This window comes from Nomascus leucogenys, chromosome X (assembly GCF_006542625.1).
Source record: "Nomascus leucogenys isolate Asia chromosome X, Asia_NLE_v1, whole genome shotgun sequence".
In the NCBI taxonomy this organism is placed as follows: Eukaryota; Metazoa; Chordata; class Mammalia; order Primates; family Hylobatidae; genus Nomascus; species Nomascus leucogenys.
In genome coordinates this window covers 15490817-15516054 of record NC_044406.1, presented here as the reverse complement: position 1 = coordinate 15516054, position 25238 = coordinate 15490817, and the positions used below count along the sequence as shown (strand labels likewise).

General features: G+C 41.8%; 1 protein-coding gene and 1 non-coding gene across 6 annotated transcripts in view; one reads left to right on the top strand and one right to left on the bottom strand.

Moving 5' to 3' along the window:
- REPS2 (RALBP1 associated Eps domain containing 2) overlaps positions 1 to 25238 on the bottom strand; it is a 202563-nt gene that overhangs the window by 92843 nt on the left and 84482 nt on the right. For all 5 annotated transcript variants that reach the window (XM_003261098.4, XM_012500875.2, XM_030806746.1 and 2 more), the window contains exons 6-8: positions 10598 to 10733; positions 5678 to 5741; positions 3180 to 3322 (exon numbers count right to left, since the gene is read on the bottom strand). In XM_003261098.4, coding sequence (XP_003261146.2) covers positions 3180 to 3322; positions 5678 to 5741; positions 10598 to 10733 — 343 coding nt within the window. The remainder of the gene's footprint in view (positions 1 to 3179; positions 3323 to 5677; positions 5742 to 10597; positions 10734 to 25238) is intronic.
- LOC115833436 lies at positions 13537 to 13668 on the top strand. Its single transcript, XR_004028867.1, has one exon. It is a non-coding gene; the product is annotated as a small nucleolar RNA SNORA16B/SNORA16A family (small nucleolar RNA).

Genomic DNA, 25238 nt, shown 5'->3' with positions numbered 1-25238 from the left:
CTACTTTGGAGGCTGAGGCAGGAGAATGGCATGAATCCGGGAGGTGGAGCTTGCAGTGAGCCAAGATTGTGCCACTGCACTCCAGCCTGGGCAACAGAGCGAGACTCCATCTCAAAAAAAAAAAAAAGAAAGAGAAAAGAAAAACAGTAAACGAGATGCCATTAAAATGAACAAAAAAATGAATAGGATCACTCATATTTTGCAAAGAAAAGCAAAAAAAGCAGAGGAGACCTGGGTGGTTCTGGCCATTTTCTTAAGCTTCATACAATGATAAACATAGGTGATAAAGCATTTTAAAATATACCATCACTGAGTTTGATAGAGTTTTATGGGTTCTTTCATGTTTTCTGTTAGAACTATATAATTATTATTTAAGATTAATCCCACAAGCTCTGGAAATGATGTGCAATTTTTGTTTAGTTGAAGTGTATATGACGGATTCTTCCCTTGTTCCTGTATAAATGCATGCTGACAGTCTCCATAAAAGTCCAGGAAGAAACATGGGGCTCATTGGCACTCTTTTTTATAGATTCTCCTCTACTGAATAAGCAGGTCAAAAGAAGCCATTGGCAGTAGGAAAGGAATCAAGAGATTACTTCTTTCCTGGTAACATACTTTTAGCTCAGGGCTTTCAGATGTCTAAAAATTATGTCAGTGACTTTTTTTGTTGTTGTTGAGATGGAGTCTTGCTCTGTCACCCAGGCTAGAGTACAGTGGCACAATCTTGGCTCACTGCAACCTCTGCCTCCCAGGTTCAAGTTATTCTCCTGCCTTGGCCTCCCTAGTAGCTGTGACTACAGGTGTGCGCCACCACATCTGTCTAATTTTTGTATTTTTAATACATGGGGTTTCACCATGTTGGTCAGGCTGGTCTCAAACTCCTGACCTCCAATGATCCACCTGCCTTGGACTCCCAAAGTGCTGAGATTACAGGCGTGAGCCACCACACCCAGCCGTTATGTCAGTGACTTTTGAAATAGTCTGTGAAACACTTGGACACCTACAAAAGTGACTTACCAAATAAGGAGTCATGGCATGTCCCACAGGTTCCATGGCCATATGGCATCAAAACAATAAAACAGTACTAGTCATGACCCCCAAACAGAAAACTCAGTGTGGGTATGGGAGATGAGGTTACCCAGGACTCTCTCCAGGGCTTGAAAGAGGACACAGTGAAAGTATTAAATATAACCCTAGAACAGAACTTGGCCCTTTGCCAGCTATTAATTCCCTTTAGAGAGAGACAAAAGCCCCATGTGTCTCCAATCCCAAGAAAAGGGGCTCCTCTATGACCCTGCACCGCCTTGGCAATGAGAGCCATGTAGGCGTCAAGATAGCCCCCAGAATGCCAGTGCTTCTTTGCCCTGATTCAGGAGAAACGGAAAGAACAGACAAGACAAGACAAGACAAGACAAGACAAGACAAGACAAGACAAGACAAGACAAGACAAGACGAGGGAGAGAATGAGATGGACACAGAAAGACACCAAAGAGAAAAGAAGAGTTTCCCATGCTCCTCAACTGCAAGCTAATTCCTGGGACCCATGAGAGTCTTCCAAGCATCTAAGGAAGGGCAGCAGGCTAGAGTTACAGCCTGCAGTAGGAAGAAAGCAGGTATTGTTAGCAAAATCCAAGTCCAGAAATTAGTAGGTTTTGCTCTCTGAACTCTCCCCTTCATATATTTTATGTGGACATTTGAAGATCCCAGAATGGGTCACTCTTCCCCCAACATGTTTACCTGTCACTTAGCAGCAGCCACAAACTTGGCCTCTTCCCTTTGGTTGAGTTCCTATTCTCTCACTATTTAACACAGAAAATGACAGACTTTTTATTTAAGAGAGTCAGAGGCCCCGAGACTGACTTAGATAAGACATTTGCCACTTTGAATCTGGTGTCATCATGAGGAAAGGGCTAGACAAGATAATCTAAGGCCTTTTGCAGATCTAATCACAAAATTTATACTCTACTAATAAGTAATTAAAGTTTCTTTAGACACTGCTCCCTCTTGCTAATAATCACCCATGACTAAGCTCTCATTTCTTTAACAGCCCTTCCCTAAAAAGTGAGAAAGGCTGTTGAAAGCACCAGTTGTTTCTGGGGCCTCTCAATGAGCACTATACTTCCATGAATGATGGAAATCAGACCAGTGCCCACTTGCCTTTGAAAAGGGCAAGACACACTATTAATTTTTCTACTCTCCCAAAGGAATTAATACACATTATACTCACCATGACTCTTTCCCATCTAAAGGGTCCAAAACAATAATTTGAGCGAGACTGTTTTATTAAGGAGAAATATAACAGTTCTAACCTTCTGATATGCTAGAATATTCTATATCTTCATCTGATTGTAGTTACATGGGTGTATACATACACAAAAATTCATCAAGCATACATTTAAGGTGACAACACTTTGCACATTTCACTGCATGTAATTTTTTTACTTTTTTTTTTTCTTTTTTTTTTTCTGAGACAGAGTCTCACTCTTTCTCCCAGGCTGGAGTGCAGTGGCGCGATCTCGGCTCACTGCAAGCTCCGCCTCCCGCGTTCACGCCATTCTCCTGCCTCAGCCTCCAAAGTAGCTGGGACTACAGGCACCCACCACCATGCCCGGCTAATTTTTTTCTTCGTATTTTCTAGTAGAGACGGGGTTTCACCATGTTAGCCAGGATGGTCTCGATCTCCCAACCTCACGATCCACCCGCCTCGGCCTCCCAAAATGCTGGGATTACAGGCGTGAGCCACCGTGCCCGGCTAATTTTTTGACTTTTAAATTAGGTATAAGAGTTCTATTCCACTCCATTGCCCAGGGCCACCCAGAGACACTGGGGTGTGCCTAAAATTGCCAAGTTAACACTTGGCTCTACAGGATCTTCCTCTTCATTTTATACCAGCTGTGAGGTTCAGTACTTGCCTATTTCACAACTGTCATGAAAGGGTAAGTGACTTTGGTTCAAATCCATCCAGATGGTATAGAATGAGAAAAACAGGTAATACACACTTACCCAGATCAGCCCTATTCCTCACATTATGAGATGTGAAAGTCTAACAGCAGTTAAAGAACAATAATTGTAAATACCAAGGACTCCCCAAAGTATCTGGACATCATTTCAAGAAACAAGTTTTTTACACAGCCTGGAGGAAAAGTACTTAAGGTTTACAATTGATGGTGAGGCCTTACCTGCCTGCAGGTATTCTGGCTGCAGAGTTGGAGGCAGGCCCTCAGGCAATGGGTAGCCGTTCTTCCGAGCCACAATGAGATGAAACGCAGCACAGAACTCAGGCAGGGTCAGGGCTCCATCACAGTCAGCATCACTAAGCTCCCTAAATGAAACAAATGTCATGAGTACCTACCATGGGGCTTACAGAACAAGTTACTTGGCCCAAACATGCCAATAAAACTCCCAGACTCTGTGGTGATGGCCCTACCAGATACCCAAACTCTCCTAGCCAAATCCATTTGAAATCTCTGGGAGCCACTCCGAGGAAGAAAAATGCCGATTGATGGGATCAGCATCAGTAGCATTTTACAAATAAAAATTTAAATTATTCAGGTTCCCTAGTTGGTGTGTCTTACAACACCGAGGACATAGGACAAGAAACTATGGCACAGAAATAAAAATGATACCCAGAAGTCCACAGTCATTCAGTAAATGCAGGCTGCATGGGGTGAAAAGCCCTGGACATGGTGTTCAAAACAGGCAGAGGAAGGGTGGCCCCAGGCATTTTATAGTTGTCCCAGCCATTACGCAGTTTACCTGGAGCACAGAAATAAGCTCTTTGTTTTTCAGCTTTAAGGGAAAACCTTGAACTTTTCAAGTCACGTAAATTTTTGTACCAAACTGTTCTTTGCTTGAGAACTCCCTCCTGGGAAAATACAAGTAAGCTCAATAAAAAATGGAATGAATTATGTTTTAGGATAAAACTAGTAACTAAAGAAGACTGGAACCAGATAAGACAAAAAGGAAGAAAGGAGGAGTCTTAAACAGGCTTAACTTCAGTCATTATTTCCCACTAAAAGGCACAGACCTATTTACTCAGCACAAAAGAAACTTACTTGCCAAAGTATTCTAAGACCCCATAAGCTTAACCATCTCTTAGGTAGACAGGGACAAGTGTACTTGTGTTAGGACAAGCATAGAGATAAGACATACACAAAATTATTCTAGAAAGGTATTACTATTTGAAAGAAAATATATTTCTAAGGTAAGCTCCATAACTTTCCTTTAGACCATTCACATCCTCCTCCTCCAATTTCGAATGCACTGGGGCCCTGAAATAGCTGTTCCCCAGAGTGAGGGGTCAGGAAACTGCTTCATATGCTGGATCGAAAGAATACCATTCAGCTTTCATAGGCGTGTCTCAACAAAAAGATAGGAGGCCTCATGCCAATAATGTTTAGACTGGGAATTCTGCCAAAACAAATGGTATTCTTTTCAAAATGATAATTTCTTTTTTCTTCCCTAGCCAGAAAATCTAATATAAGGGCCGGGCATGGTGGCTCCTGCCTGTAATCCCAGCGCTTTCAGAAGCCAAGGTGGGAGGATTGCCTGAGGCAAGGAGTTCAAGACCAGCCTGGTCAACATAGCAAGACCCTGTCTCTAGAAAAGAATGAAAAGCTAGCTGGGAGGCTAAGGTAGGAGGATTGCTTGAGCTTAGGAGTCAGAGGCTGCAATGAGCTATAATCATGTCACTGCACTCCAGCTTGGGTGACAGAGTGAGCCCTCATCTCCAAAAAAACAAACAAACAAACAAACAAAAAACAAAACTAATATAAGGCTTGTAAAAACCAAAAAAAAAATTATGCCAGAGTATATATTGTTGAAGAACCTAAATCCAGCTCAGAATCCCAGATACACTGACATGCATGAGTATTATTGGAGTAGTTTTCCAATAAGATGCACAAAACATGACAAGCAATTTTAAATCCTATCATAATTCTGTAAATCCTCATGCAAAAAGCTTTATATAAACATTCCAATGTTTTTAATTATATATTTATAGCAGTGCAATCTCCCGCCCAGTTTTGGGGAAGAACTAGCCCACACACAGCCGAGAGTTTACAGCAGCACCGAGCATTTTCATGAATGCAAATAGAGCCATCTGGACCATCCCAGCACAGCCCTTCTGGAACCAGAGGGCATAAAGGTGCGGTGGATACCACAGCTGCAAGTCTGGATTAGGGCCCAACTGATAAACACCAGCCAAATTTACAAAGCTCAGAGGCAGCTAGAATAGTCAAACCTAACCTAACTCCAAAATATTCCTCAACCTTCTGTTCACTCAGCCTTATAAAATATAAAAAATAGTTTGTCAAGCTCCTCTGGTTACTTGTATCACACCTAGTAGAAAAGTCTGAAAATGAAATCTACAGGATGGTAAGTCTCATGTGCCCACAATTGCCTAGACTGAAAAGGGATTGAGATGGGGATAATAATTAGGAAATTACTTTAAAATAATAGTTAACACTCATAGTGCTTAATATGTACCAGACATTGTTCACTGTGCTTTTCATATAACATTTAATTTTCACAGCAACAAAAATCTGAGTTGTATTCACTCTTGTAGTCTGTTAAAAACATCATTCAAAACATAAGACTTTAAAAAATGCAAAGGTAGGAACTAAAGGATGAGTTATGGATGATGGTATGAATGTCATATGGCATTAATTGTACTTACCATATATAGGAGAGTTCTGGAATGGAAAGCTTTGATTTGGTGAAGAAGTTCTTGGCCACAGAACCTGTCAAGTGCCATTGTTTAAATAAACCATTAATTACTCAGCTAGAGTAGCTTTTACATTTATATACAAATGAATCACAATTTTTTCATACAGCAATCTCTTCTGTATAACCACAAACATATTTATTCCTCAAAGCAATTATGAATCATGGGACCAAAAGCAACACATGAATAGCTTTTTTAAAAATATGTAAATTACAATAGGGCAAAAGAAGCAATAACATAATGCTCATGAAAGATGCACATCACATAAATTAATTTCTGCTTCATTTTTACCAAAATCTGCAAAATTTTTCCAAAAACTTAAAAGACGAATTTCAAAACTTTGAACAAATTTGGCAGATTTCAAATAGAAATTTCAAACAGAAAAGTAATAGAAAACTGACCAAAAAGAAGAAAATTAATACCATTGATCACACCACACAGAGATAAGACAGACATCTTGGGAAAGCTTTTGGTGAGATTTAAGAATTCCTAGTGGAATTTTGAGAAACTTATCCAGGAATCTTTCTTCCTTCATTGTTGATTTACCTGTATCAATTGAAATCAGGCAATCATTCCACTTTACATGTTACATAACTGCAAGACCCAGCTGTACTTGAAATGTTAGACCTTACTGAGATTGAATTTGAATGCTTTCACCTCCCAATACAGTTTGATCTAGCAATTCCACTCCTAGGTATGTATTCAAGAGAAATAAAAATATATGTTCACATAAAAACTGGTACACAAATATTCAAATCAGCATTATTCTTAATACTCCAAAAGTGGAAGAACACCATATGCCTATCAACTGATGAGTGGATAAATAAAATGGGATATACTGATAAAATGGAATTATTCAGCAATAAAAAGGAATGAAATTCTGGTACATACAACATGAATGAGCCTTTAAAACATTATGCTAACTGTTGGTGGGAATTAGTACAACCACTATGGAGAACAGTTTGGAAGTTCCTCACAAAACTACAATTAAAGCTACCATATGACCCAGCAATCCCACTACTGGGTATATACCTAAAAGAAAGGAAATCAGTATATCAAAGAAATATGTGCACTCCTATATTTGTTGCAGCACTGTTTACAATAGCTGAGATTTGGAGGCAACCTATGTGTCCATCAACGGATGAATAAAATGTGGTATGTATACACAGTGGGGTACTATTCAGCCATTAAAAAAATAATGAGATCCAATCATTTGCAACAACATGGATGGAAATGGAGATCATTATGTTAAGTGAAATACGTCAGTCACAGAAAGACAAACATCGCATGTTCTCACTTATTTGTGGGATCTAAAAATCAAAACAATTGAACTCATGGACATAGAGAGTAGAAGGAAGGTTACCAGAGGCTGTGAGGGGTAGTGGCGGGGAGAGAGTAGGGGCGAGGCAGGGGATTGCTAATGGGTACAGAAAACTAGTTAGAAAGAATGAATAAGATCTACTACTTGATAGCACAATAGGGTAACTATAGTCAATAACTTAATTGTATATTTTAAATAACTTAAAGAATGTAATTGGATTGTTTGTAACTCAAAGGATAAATGCTTGAGGGGATGGATACCCCACTTACCATGATGTGATTATTATGCATTGCATGCCTGTATCAAAACATCTCACATACCCCATAAACATATACACCTATGTACCCACACAAATGTTTTAATTAAAAAAAACTAAAACATTATGCTAAATGAAAGAGACACAAAAGACCACATATTATGAGATTCCTTTTCTAGAAAAAGGGATACGTTCTGAGAAATGCATCATGAGGTGATTTCCTCATTGTGCGAACAGCACAGGGTGTACTTACACAAACCTAGATGGTATAGCCTACTATACACCTAGGCTAGATGGTAGAACCTACTGCTCCTAGGCTACAAACCTGTACAGCATGTTCCTGTACTGAATACTATAGGCAGCTGGGACACAATAGTAACTATTTGTGTATCTAAACACAACTAAATATAGAAAACAGCCTGGGCAACATAGAGACCTCCTCTCTACAAAAAAACTACAAAAAAATTAGCCAGGCAAGGCATAGTGATGTGCATCTGTAGTCCCAGCTACTAGGGAGGCTGAGGTGGGAGGATCACTTGAGCCCAGGAGGTCAAGGCTGCAGTGAGCCGAGATCACATCACTGCACTCCAGCCTAGGCACAGAGTAAGACCCTGTCTCAAAAAAAAAAAAAAGAAGAAGAAGAAAGAAATAAAAAAAAACATAGAAAAGGCACAGTAAAAATATGGTATAAAAGATGAAAAATGGTTCACCTTTATAGGGCCCTTACCATGAATGGAGCTTGCAGGACTGGAAGTTGCTCTGGGTAAGTCAGAGAGTGAGTGGTGAGTGAATGTGAAGGCCTAGGACATTACTGTACACTACTGTAGACTTTATAAATACTGCACACTCAGGCTACACTAAATTTACCAAAAAAAATTCCTTTCATCAATAATAAATTAACCTTAGGGTGTAAGTTTTTACTTCATAAACTTTAAAATTTATTTTAACCTTCTTGACTCCATTGTAATAACACTTGGCTTAAAACAAAAACACACTGTACCATTTTAAAATAAAGAGTGTAGTCAAACTGTTTGCAACTTAATAAATGGTTGAGGAAATGGATACCCCATTCTTCATGATGTGCTTATTTCATATTGTGTGCCTGTATCAAAACATCTCATGTACCCCATAAATATATACACCTATGTACCCACAAAAATTTAAAAATTTAAAAAAATTGCACAGCTGTGCAAAAATATTTTCTTTCTTTGTATCTTTATTCTATTATTCTATTTTTAAAATTTTTAATTTTTTTACCATTTAAACTTTTTGGTTAAAAACTGAAACACAAACACTTATAAACTTTTTAGTTAAAAACTGAAACACAAACACTTATCAGCCTAGACCTTCACAAGGTCAGGACCATCAATAACACTGTCTTCCACCTCTATACTGTGGAGGTGACTAGAAGAAGACAATAACCCACAGGGAGCTGCCACCTCCTAGGATGACAATGCCTTCTTCTGGAATACCTCCTGAAGTTCCTGCCTGAGGCTGTTTTACAGGTAACTTTTTTTTTTATACATAAGTAAGAGTATACTCTAAAATAACAATAAAAGTATAGCATAATAAAAGGCCAAGTATGGTGGCTCACGCCTGCAAATCCCAGCACTTTGGGAGGCTGAGGCGGGTGGATCATGAGGTCAGGGGTTTGAGAGCAGCCTGGCCAACATGGTGAAACCCCGTCTCTACCAAAAATACAAAAATTAGCCGGGTGTGGGGCATGCGCCTGTAGTCCCAGCTACTCGGGAGGCTGAGGCGGAAGAATCACTTGAACCCAGGAGGCGGAGGCTGCAGTGAGCCAAGATTGCACCATTGCACTCCAGCCTGGGCGACAGAGCAAGACTCCATCTCAAAAAAAAAAGAAAAAGAAAAAGAAAAAAGTATAGCATAATAAATACATAATAAGCTAATAATAGCCATTTATTATTAAATATTATATACTGTACATAATCATATGTACTAGGCTTTTATATGACTGGTAGCACAGATTTGTTTTCACCAGCATCATCACATTTATGTGAGCGCTGCCTTGTGCTACAACATCATGATGGCTACGGCATCCCTAGGTGATGAATGGAGCTGGAATTTTTCAGCTCCGTGATACTGTTATGGGACCACAATCATTGACTGACTGAAACAACCTTATGTGTTAACTGTAGGTAAGAGAAACACTGGGGCTATGTGATAGGTACACAGAGGTTTGTTGTACCAGCGAGTCTAGTTGTGTCTATATCTGAAATTCTGCAAGATACAAAAGTTAAAAGAAAACAAAAACATTTCTAACAAGTACCTGTTTGTATTTAGCTAAATATCTGCATATGTCGTGAAGAAACTCACATGAGCACGGGGTAAGGTTAGCAAGTGGTCAAATCGTGCAATATGGGTTTCTGCATATTTTCCTTAATCACGACGTCAACATTAATTTGTTGTATCTGTACTATTCTGCCGTCAATACAGCCATTACCACCAATCAGTAAATGATGTTTGCAATTACTTATACAAGTATATTTCAATTATGTGCCTCATTTCACAAGATAAAACTAATCTTTGCCCATACTTCAATATGGCAGGTTACAATTATTAAGGACATACTGTTATTCTTCAAATTTTAAAGTCTAAAAAGAAAGCTTTATGAATTTTTCTTCTAGACTCTACTGTTTCACTGTTAGTCTTTCAGCCTGGTAAAATGTAGCCACACTGGCATTAAACCAGTTCCTCTCAGCTTGAATTTTACATGAGAACTCAACGGGAATCTATATACCTGAAGACAACCCAGAAGAACTGACAAGCAGGAAAGCACTGGCCAATTTTCCTCCCCCATTTTAATTTCTCTCAGAAAAACTGGAGGACAAACATTTGAGCCAAAGAAAACGAGCCTGAGTTTGAAGTTTGAAGGCACATATAACATAAAAAGACTTGTGACACCAGCTCCTTAGGAGGCCACATTCTGTCCTTGCCCGAGCTCTAATATAACGAGGAAGCAATGAGAGGTGGCCCCTTGGGGCGACACGCTAGCATTTCAAGAACTTATCAGCCTCAGCTGATAAGGTGCAGGGTCTGGGCCAAGCTGCCCCCAAATTCCCACTTAAGCCCTTTGAAATGGAAATATAATTTTCCAAACGTCATTGGCAACTGTTTTTCTGCATGGTTTACATCTGATAAGAAATTCGACTTTAGATGAAAAACAAACTGAAATCACAGAAGGCTGCCATACTCATTTTGCGTGAATGATTTCTCAAGATGGTGGCTGTGATTCTGGTGAGAGTGATGCCTGGGGAGCCCACATTCTTACCTGAAATGAAAGAGCTTGGGTCTGGCTGAAGGGATCGGAACTGATTGACATAGTACTCGCGCTGTTCTTCTGTTATCCTCCAGGGTTCGTCAGGGTAACTGCTGTTATCCTGTAGTTCTCTCTCCACTGAAAAGGACTTTAAGAATAAATTAAAAAGTAAATGCTCAGAGAACCTGTCTTTAGTGAGAAGTAGAAAAATTAAACACCAATAAAAGTTATCATGTGTTATGCTTAATTTTTTTCCTCAGGTGAAGAAATTTAACTGCCTCATAACTAGAATCTAACTAGAACAGAAACTTAAGGGCAGACATCATGCTTTATATATTTTTTGTATTCTTCAAAGTTAACAGGACTGAGGCATGAAATACTGAATACTCAGTAAGTGACAAAAATTTCTAATCGTAATAAAGGGTTAAAAAAGATGATCATTCTTATTTTCCACTATTCCTCACATTTTCATTCTTTCAGATTAGCTGAGTGGATAGTAAAATAATCTGGATTCTTTTTAAACGACAAAAAAGAAACTAGAACAGCTATAACCACATCTTTTTTACTGTTGCCGTTACACTGAAACGCTGTATAAATCCAGGAATCAAAAGCTCCAATTCAAATCCCACATTTCTAGCTCCTACCTGAGTGGCAAGTCAGGACCACTGAACCTCTCATTCAGCATTTGTGAATTACAGATAATATTTAGTAACAGAGCTGGGTGGTGAGAACAGCTGTTATGGTACCACAATAAACAGGGTAACAAGGGGTGCATCAGACCTGCCACTAGAGGGCATGCAAGTCAAATTTGAGGATTTAAGAGCCTAGAAAACCAGGGAAGTAGTGTCGGAGAAAACAAAGCTGAGGTAGGCATAGGCGGACGAAGGGAAATGTTGATGCTAGGAGGAGGCGTGGGCCTTCGTTCTATGCCTCCCATGAACCCTAAGACTAAAGAGGTACTTGCCAAGGGCCACCTTCACAGGACCAAGAGGTGAACACAAGAAGGATGAGGCTTGGCTGGGCACAGTGGCTCACGCAAGTAATCCCAGCACTTTGAGAGGCCGAGGCAGGCGGATCACGAGGTCAGGAGTTCAAGACCAGCCTGGCCGACATGATGAAACCCCCATCTCTACTAAAAATACAAAAATTAGCTGGGCATGGTGGTGCGTGCCTATAATCTCAGCTACTCGGGAGGCTAAGGCAAGAGAATCACTTGAACCTGGGAAGCGGAGGTTGAACCTGGGAGCGGAGGTCGCACCATTGCACTCCAGCCTGGGCAACAGAGTGAGACTCTGTCTCAAAAAAAAAAAAAAAGTAAAAAAAAAAAACGAGGCTTTATGACAAAAGGAGGCTAGGAAAGAAGGGGAGGGGTATTGCTGCTAAAGACCCATCAAGGTGCCTGCTTCTGAACACACTGTCAAGGAGGGAATTAATCATTGGGAGGGCAATTCCACCCACTAACCCTAGAAAAGACAGCCGGCCATCTCCTCCCCTTCCCCACACCCACGCACACACCATTCCAGGAATTAATTCTTCCCAGGAACGCCTGTCTCCCCTCTGACAATGTTCAGAGAAAGGAGACTAGAAAATGTTGAGCTACTGTAAAATCTTGAGATGTCATCTCTGAAGTAAAATATGTATTACTGTGATATCTCACACCTTGGGTTAAGGGTGCTTTGGGAAGGCCAGGACAATGAGATGAAATACTACCTGTAGAATGGATATTTCCAGAAGTGCTGATTGAGAATGCACCCAGCAAACAGGCTATTCCTCAAAGTCATTTGGGTCCTTTAGTCAGAAGGAAGGTTACATAAAGAGGTTGAGAGCTGTAGGGTTGTTAGTCATTTGTAATAAGTGTATCATTTTCATACTAGATGAGTTTCTACTAAATGTAAATCAAACCATTCTTAAATGTTCAAGAAGTCATTATCCATTAGTTAATACCTTAAATTTCACAGAATGCTTTGATATGTACAAAGCATTTCACACACTCCTACTTGTTTGAGCACCTCAAGACTTTGGAGATGTAAGTGGGTATTAATTATTATCCTTTTTCCGAGCTCAGGGAACTTACCAATATCCCTTAGTGAACCCCTGCAGGCAGCAAATAATGACCATCTTTTTTAATCTCTTATTCAAAGGCAGGATTTTGTATAACGGGATTTTTTTTAACTGGGTTGCATCTACCTGAATTTTTTTCAAAAACCTCTTATTATTATAAAAATAAACAGGCCCAGAGCAGTGACTCACACGTGTAATCCCAGAACTTTGGGAGGCTGAGGTGGGTGGATCACCTGAGGTCAGGAGTTCAAGACCAACCTAGCCAACATGGTGAAACCCCATCTCTACTTAAAAAAAAAATACAAAAAATTAGCCAGGTGTGGTGGCGGGTGCCTGTAATCCCAGCTACTCGGGAGGCTGAGGCAGGAGAATCACTTGAACCTGGAAGGTGGAGGCTGCAGTGAGCTGAGATCGCGCCATTGCACTCCAGCCTGGGCAACAAGAGCAAAACTCCGTCTCAATAAAAATAAAGCAAAAAAGATCAAAATCCAGTCCAAGCACCAAACAACCAAACAGACCACACAACCTTCCAAAATGCTCCCACCAAATTCCAAAGCCATGCCCTAGCAGCACTTTCTGAATGAGCCCAGATGTCTGATCAGGTTCCGTTGGTAGAACATAGGGTGGAGGATGTCAGCTTGAATTGGATTAGATTACTGGCCATGATATAATGTGGAGAACTCATAGGAGCACTGCCCTCCAGGTCAGCCCTGACAGAAATGGCCGGAGCAAAGGAACCTAAAAGCTAGGCATGGGCAGGAGAGACAAGAACAGACACCTATGAGTCAACGATTTGGTGGCAAAGATGATTCGTGAAGAACGTGGGATGTGGGTCAGAAGCTCTGTCCCACCACTTCCCAGCGAATGAAGACACAGAAATCTCCATGCTGGGCAGCTCTTATCACAGCTGCAGCTGCTTCCACATAGCTGCTGCAGTCAAAAAGGAGCCCAGAGTCGGTTTCCTTGACCATCACCATTCTGTTTGCTATAACTGATCTGTAACATTTTGCGAAAATACGGTTCCATTGAAAAAAAAGAAAAAGAGAAGAAATCTCCAAGTTGGATGTTGGGTCTGCTGCATTCCTGAGTCTAACATGGAAGCTGCTGCTCCCCTAGAACATGCCCTTTCCCTCCTGCTCATGAAGCTGCTGCGTAGCTGTCCCTGTCAGCCCATGTGTGCTCTTTCCTCAATGCCATAACCATCTGCTTTCTAGCTCCTCTCAACATCACCTCACTCCAGCGTGGCATTAGTGGCCTCTTAGCAGGTCTCAGGTCTACTCTGACGACAGAAATCAGGAATGAACAGAAGGGGGTGATTAACTCCTCTGCTTAAAAGCCTGCAGAGATGACCTGCTGCCTAACAGAAAAGTCCACCTCCTCCACCTGGCCTTCAGAAGCCTTGCACCCCAGCCTCCTCTCAGCAGGCTTTCCGACTGCACATGCTCACTCCTCAGGGATAAGATGTTTGTCTTCTTCCCAGAACACTCTTCCCCTGCTCAAATCCTCCAGTGTACCTGCCATACCCACGGCCATGACAGACGGCACCGCTCGTTCCCATGCTCTGCTGCAAAGATGGGCCTGGCAGCCTTGTATGGGCACCATGACCCACCTCACGCCTGGCATCACCTGAGTGGGAGTAAGGGTTCGTGGGCTCACAGTATACTGGCCTTTGGGATGCTCTGACAAGGGCTTAGGTCAGATGCTCATTCTTGGGAATGTGGATGAGAAATATCAAGGCCAATGAGCAGAGAAAGTAGACCCTAAACAGATGCTCAGTGGGGCTGTGGTATAGACAAAGGGTAGGTGGGGCTTAAAGTTATGAGGGCGCCAGAACCAAGCATCAGCACAAACTGGGAGGTAGGTACAGAAAGGACACAAAGCCGGGGGGCAAGAAAGGCTGCAGAAGCCTAAAGATAAGTGGACAGTGGAGCAAACTTAACGCAACCAGGGCAAGGCCTGTTAACAGCAGAACAAGCATGAACAGTCAAGAACTCCCACCCCTACAGACCAGTGGGCCACTCCTTGGCTCTCATTTCTTAGATTCCCATGAGAACCCCAACTCCTCTTCCTTTTCAAGAAAACTTAAGTGGGCAAGGAGAGTTCCTACTCCCTAAACCTAGAAAGGCCTTAGGACAAAGGGAGAGGGCACATGAGCTCTGTGTAACCCACAGAGTGGCCCTTCTACTGGTTTGCACTAAGTGTGCTAACCTACCCCCATCTCTTTCCCCTTGCTTCTCGCTGTATGCTTGAAATTGATTTAATAAACCAAGTGATTTGAGCATCTTAAAAAAATACGAATCTTGGCTGGGCATGTTGGCTCACACCCATAATCCCAGCACTTTGGGAGGCCAAGGCAGGCAGACCACTTGACTTTAGGAGTTTGAGACCAGCCTGGGCAACATGGCAAATCCCCATCCCTACAAAAAATATTTAAAAACTGCCAAGCATGGTGGCATGCACTTGTAGTCCCAGCCACTCAGGAGGCTGAGGTGGGAGAGTCACCTGAGCCCAGGAGGTCAAGGCTGCAGTGAGCCATGATCACACCACTGAACCCCAGCCTGGGTGACAGAGCAAGACCCTGTCTCAAAAAAATATATATGAATCTTTATGATAGTCATGGTAAGTACCACAGTTCGAACATTTAAAGTGTTCCTAAACATCTTCACCCAGGTTTCAATGTGAAGGACAGGAGCCATATCAGATACTCCTTTATCCCACCTATACTCCCTGGCAGGTACATCACAGATACTAAAAGGTAGTGTGAGCTCTACTTATTGGCAGGCTTGAGGAAGTTCAGAGGTATGTCTTGTATTGCAAGAGATGTGGAAACACTGCCCTACGATGTTCTTTGTGAAAGGAAGCCTATGAGTCTGTTTGGTAGCTCAGCACCTCTTTGTCAGTAGCTAGAGGCCATGTCACCGCAGGACCCAGATGCATGGACCCATCTCTTCTGAACCAACCCAACAATCAACTACAACAATCTTCTCAAATATCTGAAAAGTCAGTCACCTGAGAATGGCTCATTGTGAAGCCTGAAGGCACTGAGAAATGAGGGCAAATAAGCTGTGGAGCCTTAGCTTTCCAAGTAGAAGCCAGGACCAGAAAAAGCTCCACTTTTGCATGCACCCTAAAGAGGCCTCCCCCGGTCAACTCCAGCTCCAGTGGTTTTGTTGGCTGAGCAGAGATATTTGCTACTTGGTGCCAATTCTGAGCTCTGCCAGTGTTTTGTTTTTTAAATAAAAGGAGAGAGGGAGAAGTCTTTCACATCTGTCTGCTTAAGCCACATACATATGGTTCATTATACAGTTTCTCTAGACACAGGAGAATTAGATTTGCTTATATTTAAAACATTCAACCCCTTGGTTTTGTTTCAAGTGAAATGCAAATATTTGGCATGGCAAGTTATTATCTCTGGGGAAAGCAGGCTGTTTATAATGAAAGACTTCAAAAGACTCATTAAAAAGTAATACTATTAATAAAATCCCAAAAGGTAACATTTACCCCTACTATCAAACTATCTTAAAAATCAAACAAAGCTAAATAATATGAATTGCAAGGAAGCATTGTTGGAGAGAACTTAAGAAGGGTGTGTGTATTGTTTCAATCATAGAACATTTCTGTTTAAAATATAAACCTACCCCGAAGGCATCCTATAAATGCTGTTTTAGAGTCCAGCCATTTCGCCTATGAGGGGTAATGATCTTTTAACAGTGTCCTGTTAGTGCCTTAGTAAACAAACTATCTAGAGTATCAAAAGCTCATACTAAGCCCACAGTGAATATCTGAGGATGCCTCCTCCGCCAAAAATATTTTGGAAATAAGACTACCACAAGGCAATTGCTGATCAAAACGATCTCGTTAGCCAAGATGTGAGAAGACTTGATTACTGTAAAGAAAAGGATAGCTAATGGGCTGGTGAGGCTACACTATAGCCCAAGTGAATATTAATTTGCCTAAAGAAAGATCATGGGAATTGGTCAGTCATGGGGCTGAGGAAAAAAAGTCACAGAGGCAAGTGGTGGCAGTGCGGATAAGTGGGATTACAGCAGACTCCTCCAATAATTAATGCTCTACTATGCCTGGTGTAGAGGTGTCACTAAGTGGCTGCCCAACCAGAAATGACATTTTCCAGCCTCCTTTGAAGTTACATGCAGCCATATGACTGAGTTGTAGCCATTGCAATGTGAGCACCAGTGGCCCACCCTACTTCCAGGCAGGACTAGTACCCTGTGGTACCCTCTACTCTCTTTCCTATGTGCCCACTGAACAGACGATGGCAGAGTGACAGGACAGAAGGAGCTCTGGTGCATGAATCACCATGCTGAGGACAGCGGCCTGCCAAACTGTTATATTAGTGAGAAATATACCAACTTTGCAAAGTCATTAAAATGTGGGGCCTATTTGCTATAGCAGCTGTTCCCCCAATGAATGTATCCTTCAAGCAAGGTCCAAAGGAAAGGAAGATCCGCCCTTCACCACCAAACAGCCAATCCTGGAGATGGAAGCCTGAAGCTATTGTGGTTTTGCAATCTGACCAATGACATTAGACCCTTATGAGCCCAAACAACTTTCTCATTCTAATTTGATTATCTATGCAGACTATCTATAGGACCAGGATGCTGATTCATTTTTACAGCAGTCTTTCTGTGTTTGAGTAATATAGGTTTATCTTCCATGGATTTAAAGGAGATTCCCAGTTAAAAAGAAAAGACAGCTCAAGTAAAATTGTGGGGAAAGCGTTCAATGAGAAATGAAGAAAAGGACCTAGGAAAGGAGACAGAGCTTAGCAATTTTGTTTTAACATGAAACGATTCCAAATTACACTTTATCAATCTTGTTTATGCTCTGCCTCTCACCCTACCCCATACTATCCCATAAAACCCGGAAGGACAGAAAATTTTGTCTATCCTGATCACTGCTATATCCCAAATGCCTGGAAAAGTGACTAACACATATGAAACACTCAAGTTATTTGCTGAATGAGTCAACAAACAAACATTCGAAAAAATTCTCAATCCCAGTCTAGAGACAGAGAAAGGTTAACTTGAGTTCCCTTAAACTGACTGAAGTTGAAGTTTATATGCATTTATCACATAATGTCATCCAACATTATAAAGGCTGAGCCCTCTCCCTCACCTCTGAAGTCAGAGAACTTTTTTTTTTTTTTTTTTTTTTTTGAGACGGAGTCTCGCTCTGTCACCCAGGCTGGAGTGCAGTGGCGCAATCTCGGCTCACTGCAAGCTCCGCCTCCCGGGTTCACGCCATTCTCCTGCCTCAGCCTGTCCGAGTAGCTGGGACTACAGGCGCCCGCCAACACGCCCAGCTAATTTTTTGTATTTTTAGTAGAGATGGGGTTTCACCACGGTCTCGATCTCCTGACCTCGTGATCCGCCCGCCTCGGCCTCCCAAAGTGCTGGGATTACAAGCGTGAGCCACCACGCCCCGCCGTCAGAGAACTTTTTAAAAAATTCCTTCTTTCTAGTCTTTATTTCAAAATAATTATAGAGTCACAGGAAGTTACAATAAATAATTTGGTTTTTCTGTAGAGAAGTTAGTTAAAATTAAGTCCCAACAGAGAAATTTAACCTTATCTGTTTCTTCAGGGAAATAAACCCTCAAACTTACCAAACTTACTTAGGGATCTAATTTCAATAGTTCAGAAGGCTGACTGCCAAACTGTAGGAATCTCTCTGAGCCTAATGTGCAACACACAGTTGCTGCTTATTACAATCAGCTATACTTTTTAAAACGATCACTTAGACACAGAAGAATGTCAGGTAACAAGTATTCATTGCTTTGCTAAGTGCCAGGCACTGTAAGTACCTAATGCACACAATCAATTTTCATCTTCACAACCCTGCGAGGTAAATCCAGTAATTCCCATTTTGCAGAACAGGAAACTGAGGATTAGGTAAGGGAAGTAATTTACCAAGACCACACACTTATGGCACATGGTAGAGCCAGAATACAAACTGGGTCCAAAGTATGTATGCTTGATCATCATGCTCTATAGTTATCTCTATCTGTTCATCCATCCTGTAAAAACAGAGCATTTATTACGAAAAGAACCTCACTGCAATGCCTAAATCATTCCTGCAATTTTGCAGATTGAGAATCTGTGCTTGAGCTATGACTATGCTGTATTACACCTTCCTCCCCAACATCTAGTTTTGTTTTAGATTTTGGCTGGCGAACTATTAAATCATACTGACAGAGCACCATTTTATTTCTCACATAATTTTTGCATGTAAGCATCTGGCACGTCATCACAAAAGAATCCTAGAGCTAGCCATACAATCCAGGTATGTAATCATTTTACTGTGATTGCAGTATGTGGCGCTAACAGTATTTTGATTAACATAAGAAATGCTCATTAGTAACCACTGCCTCCAATTCTCCCCTCAGGGGCCAAGATTTGCTGTTCCAGAAGGGCATTTTTCCTTCACTATTATCAGGATTTTGTGCTCTGCTTAGAGGAGAAAGCCAAGAAAAATGAGAAATCAGCAGTAAGAGGAGACTCTGACAAGGCTGCAGACTTCCATTAACGAAGCGATGACGTTCTCACCCTCGTCCTTGCTGGTCAGGCCAAGGCTGCCTGTCTCTTCACTACGTTCTCCCCTTCACACTCAAGGCAGTCTGAGTTCAGATGGGAAACAGATGCATCCACAACTTGGACAGAATTCAAGAATGCTTTGGAGAATGAGGCTACTGACTGGAGGTACAAAAAGAGTACAGGTTCCAGAGGCAGACAGACTTGGGTTCCAATCTGGCATGGTCACTTACTAACCAGTAAATTAACTTCTGAGCCATCAGCTCCCACCTGCAAGGCAGTCACATAGGCCACAGGGCCCTGCCTCCTTCTCCGACCTCATCTCCCTCCCACTCCAGGCTCTAGCCACAGCTGCCTTCTTTCAGTTCTACAAATGTATCTGCTCTCCCTGTGAAATATGGTAGAGACTGGGTCACGAGTCCATTCCACCCGTCAGCATAAGTCCCAGCACTGCACAAGCTGGCTAGCTAAAAACTCCACTGTCAAAACACCTTTGCTGCTAGAATTCCGAATAGGACTTAGGTTCCACTCAACAAATACACCCACGGAAGACTGATGCAGACCCGAGTTACAGGCAGGGAACAAAGCTTTCATTTGGCTGCCAAGGTTGTTTGTAGTGTGGATCTGGTTGGAGCTGACACTAGGGCAGCAGTTTCCCAATGCTGTAGCTTTCTGATTGTGACAGAAGCAAAGCTCTCTCAGCAGCCCAGCTCTGCTGTGCGGTTTTGGAGAGGCTCTTACCTCTACAGGAAACACTCCTCTCCTCACCTCCCAGTACCATCCTTCCTTAGCCTGGTTAACTTCTATTCATCCTTCACAGCTCAGCTCAACAGATACTTTGTTAAAGGAGCCTTCTCTCACTTTCTAGCTATAGGCTGGATTCCTTTGCTACATGGTACCATGTTTTAAGGCCTTTAGGGCAATTGTCAGTTTTTAATTCCACATGCATAGGTGGGATCATTTGATTCAAATCTATCTCCCCCTTTTGACTGCAAGCACCTAGAGAGCAAGAGGCTGTATGTATACTCCTCAGTGTACCCCTGGCATGGTGGCTGACTCATGGAAGCCACTTAAGTATTTCCAAATGGACAAATGGAAGATGTAATACCTACCTTGTGAGATTGTTGGGAGGACTGAAAAGGGCCAGCACAGCACTGGGACCAAAGAAGCACCTCAGTCAGTAGTGACTATTGTTGGGATAGGCAACTGCAGGGGCATGACACTCCCTGCTCGCCTGAGATCAAGGGAAAGACTGATAGGCCCAGGGGCTAAAATGGTGCCAGTTGTAAAGAAGTCTTCCATATCCGTAGCCTGGCATATAACTGAGACCAAAAGGTCCTGGGGAATAAGCTACTATCCCTTCCAGATTTACAAAGTACTGCCTGGAACCAGCGGTTCAACCCAGTGTTTTCAGATACATCTGGGAGGCTAAATTAACTAAACATCTGTTTTATTGTCAAGAAGTGTGGGTACACAGTGAGCACCTGTGGAATACACTAAGAAACAGGTAGAGGCCAGGCATGGTGGCTCACGCCTGTAATCCTAGTACTTTGGGAGGCCGAGGTGGGTGAATTACCTGAGGTCAGGAGTTCAAGACCACCCTGGCCAACATGGTGAAACCCCGTCTCTACTAAAAGAAATATATACAAAAAATAGCCGGGCGCAGTGGCACACGCCTGTAGTCCCAGCTACTTGGGAAGCTGAGGCAGGAGAATTGCTTGAACCTGGGAGGCAGAGGTTGTAGTCAGCCAAGATCGCACCACTGCACTCCAGCCTGGGCAACAGAGCGAGACTCCATCTCAATCAATCAATCAATCAATCAATGAAAAGAAAAGGAAAAAAGAAACAAGCAGAAAAGATTGGCACTGAGAAAATAAACTTCAGTATCAGTTGAGATTAAATGTTTCCTTCCTCAAAAGTTAAGGGCTAGAAATCCTTCCTCAAAAGTTAAGGGCTAGAAAATCAGAAAGAGAACTACAAGCAAGTGAAGAAAATAAGTAAGCAGGAGACTGGAGGATATGAAAAAATAGGACCTCCTTGTGGCAATAGTGTCCATTCAGGTATATGTGGGTTCTACAGTAGACTCAGTGAAGTAGGACACCTGGAGGACATGTTAACCTTTGACCCCTTAGGAGATGGTGTAAACGTCCAGCTGGGGTCTCAGATGAAATGGGGAATGAATTTGGTGAAAGAAGATCTCAAGAATAAAGCAAATACATACCTAGAAAAGGCATCAAACTCACTCTTCCAAACACACACACACACACACACACACACACACACACACACACACTCTCATACTCTCTCCCTCTATCTATCTTTATCTCTACCTCGATCTCCTCCTCCCTCCCATTTCAGTGAAAGGAACAGAATTTAGCTGTCTAAGCAATGCTGAGAGATCAACACAACACGCACAGTGTTGACATTTACCATCTCTAACAACAGAGGATTTTTTCTAGCCCTAATCTCTACCCATAAACTAAGTAATTCAACTTTATTGTCATGACCTTATAAACAAGAAATCCCCATTGCAGGCAGGCCTGGGGTTCTCCAGAACTGGGAAGCAGCTGGGGTCCATAACCTCCTTCGAGAGCCTCAGGTGCCAGCATCTCCTCTCACCACCCAGGGAGAAATCTTCCACACACATACTCCAGTATATCTCTGGTCCAAAGGAAAAGACAGACCAGCTTCTGGTTTCATGCCATTAAGAATGACAAACAAATACTCAAAAGAAAAAGGGGCACTGGATATGAATCAACAGTTCACAGAAAAGGAAATACAAGCGACTCATAAACTTAAGATATTTCACTTCACTAATAAAGAGATATGCTAATTAAACTACAGTGAGCTATCATTTTTCACCTATCAGATTGGCAAAGACCCATAAATTTGTTAGCACATTGTTTTCGCAAAGGTACGAGAAAATAGACATTTTCATATATCGTTGGCAAGTACATAAGCTGCTATACCTCCAATTTGAAAGTCGTTATCAAAAATTACAAATATATAGGCATTTTCACCCAATAATTCAATTTCTAGGAATTGGTCCCCATATATCTGCAAACAACGCAGTGATTGCAAGTACGAGATGTCAATCAAAAGGGGCTGGCTAAATGATTTACACAAGATGCAGACAAGGAAATACTATGCATTTGTAAAAAACAAAAGATGAGAAAGTACTTTATGTGCTGCTATAGAACGTTAATAAAGCTTACAGTTAGTGCTAAATGCATGTTAGATGTATAGTATGCCACCACATGTGTAAAAAAGCATAACTGTGTTTTGCATATATTACATATAATTATATATAATACCTATTTTCACTTGTATATAAAAAAGATCTTCATATACAGTATTATATAAATGTTTTGTATAGGACTATACAAAATAAATGGGTCATATCAGTTGCTCCTGGGATGAGTGGCTGAGTGGGGAAATGGTAGGGACAGTTTTCACTGTGCCCTTTTGTACCTGTTGAATGTTTGATATATTTTTAAAATCTGTATTTGCTCTGAAGAACAAGTGTGCTTGAGAGTTCACACATGTTCGTATGAACACTTACTTACCAAGTAATGCCTTGGTAAATAATTCTTGAACCCCAAAAGAACCCGGGTGGGCCTGACCTGCTTTGTGGGTCAATTCCCTGGTCTGAGTATTAGGTTAGACAACCAGAGTGGCCAAGACAGTACCCAGTATGCCCCGCTTGTTTACCTGCTTCACTCCTCTTCCAAACTCAGATGACCAACTCTCTCATGACTCGACTCTAACCCACCTCACTCAATCCCATCCCAAACCATCAGTCATTCTCACTCCTCCGCTCTCCTTATCCTGCTTGCGTCCTGGTCCAGTCTACCCATAAAATATCTTTCATGCCACAAGAAGATCTCTCGGTGCAATATCAGCCTCCCCAAAAGGCTATTTCCTGCTGTTTTCATCAAAGCTCTTAGAAGGAACAATTTATTTGTGGTGACTATCAATTATCTTTTGACTCAGGCCAACACCACTCTGACAGAGCCTCAGGAATATTCATTTCTTTAATCATCTTTCACATACTTGCCTTTTCTTTTGGGTTCCAAGAGGACCCAAGGAGTGGAGATCATCTACTTCTGGCTGTAAGTACCTGCAGTTATATCTAGGGGAGGAGGTACGGCAAGAAACTGAGATGAGGAGGAAAGGAGATAACTAAGTTAAATAAACATTTTTCAAGTTATGCACTTCAAGATGAATATGGTGCTGGCTAACAATGCCTAACATCCCCTCCTCTACCTGATCATTAGAAAACTTACACCAAAAATATAGCTAAGCCCCCTGAGGAATGGTAGAGTAATAGAGGTATCTAAATTCTGTTTGTCATTTTTTCATCTCTGAAGAAGAGTAGTGAGTGTTGAGAATATGTTCTAGAAAACTGTTACTTTCATCCCTCCAAAAAGCAAAGAAAACATCACAACAATATCCTGAGGGTTTGAAAAGTGAATGTGTTTTGGTTTTAAATAAAAGATAATTTTTTCTAGTGTGATCTAGCTGGAAAGATATTTCATTTGCCAAACCTGTCTCCCTAAATTCAGGTAAAAATATATTGCACCACTTTGGGAGTCCGAGGCGGGCAGATCACCTGAGGTCAGGAGACCAGCCTGACCAACATGGAGAAATCCCGTCTCTACTAAAAATACAAAATTAGCTGGGCATGGTGGAGAATGCCTGTAATCCCAGCTACTCTGGAGGCTGAGGCAGGAGAATCGCTTGAACCCAGGAGGTGGAGGTTGCAGTGAGCCGAGATGGTGCCATTGCACTCCAGCCTGGGCAACAAGAGAAAACTCCGTCTAAAAACATAAATAAATATATAAATATAAATACATATACATATAGCACATGCACACACATACACACACATATTAATATATATGAATACCTATATTTGCATGTACATGCGGAAAATGTTCCTAGAATGATACAAAAGAAACAGGCAACCCTGGTTGCCTCTGAGATGGGAAACCAATAATGATCAGACACCCATCCCTCTGGCTGAGTTTCACACATAAATGAGCTGACAAGCAATGGACCTTTTTCTTTTTAAGAATGAAAAAAAAAAAAGGAAACATCGCATATACAAGAAAATATCAGAAAACACTTACATTTTACGTTCTCAATGGGGAAAAAAGCATAGATGAATTGAGACAAAGGAGAAAACAAAGAAGGCAAAAGTGAGGGTGAAGAGTAAGGCTCCCACGCAGAGAACACTGACCATCCGGGAAATGGCCAGAGAGTGGAGGGAGAGCGGCAGTGAGCTGCTGTGGCCGAAGAGGTAGGCGAGGGCCAGACAGCAACATGGATGACATGTTAAGACCATGGGCAGAGAGGGACAGGCTTCAATCAAGTCAGCAGGATGATTAGATTTGTGTTTTTAAGATTGTTTTTATGTGCAATGACAATAATGAATTGGAAGAAGGCAAGGGTGGAAGCAAGAAGAAACAAGAGAGAGGCTGATACAATACAATCAGTGAAAAGGATAATGGCCTGAACAAAGAAGTACAGAGGGATGGCCAGACACAAGCTATTTGAAAACTGGTATAGTCAGGACTTGGGGACTGAACAGGCATAAGGAGAGAGAGAGAAGTCAAAGACAATGACCAGCATTCTGGCCTGTGCTGACAGGTGGGTGGAGCTAGGAGTGGAAGAGTGAAAGCTGATTTTACGAGAAAGGCATGTCAGCTGAAAGTGACAGTGGAACATTACAGTGAAGATGTCTGGCAGATGGTGCTATGTGGTCATCAGCATCCACAGAGCTAAAGAGTAAGTAGAGTGAGAAGTAGGCCCAGCGGTCTCCAGCATAACAAGGGGAGGGCAGAGGAAGGAGGATTGAAAAAAATGAGGCAGGGGCAGCCATAGCAGCAGGAGGAAAACCAGGAGAGCAGGCATAATGGACACCAAATGATGAGCGCATTTCGAGAAGATGGTCAGTGTCCACAGCTGCCAGGAGACAATAAAGACAAGGGCTTAACATAAAGTTTCTCACGACCCTGGCAAAAACAGAGGCAGCTGAGA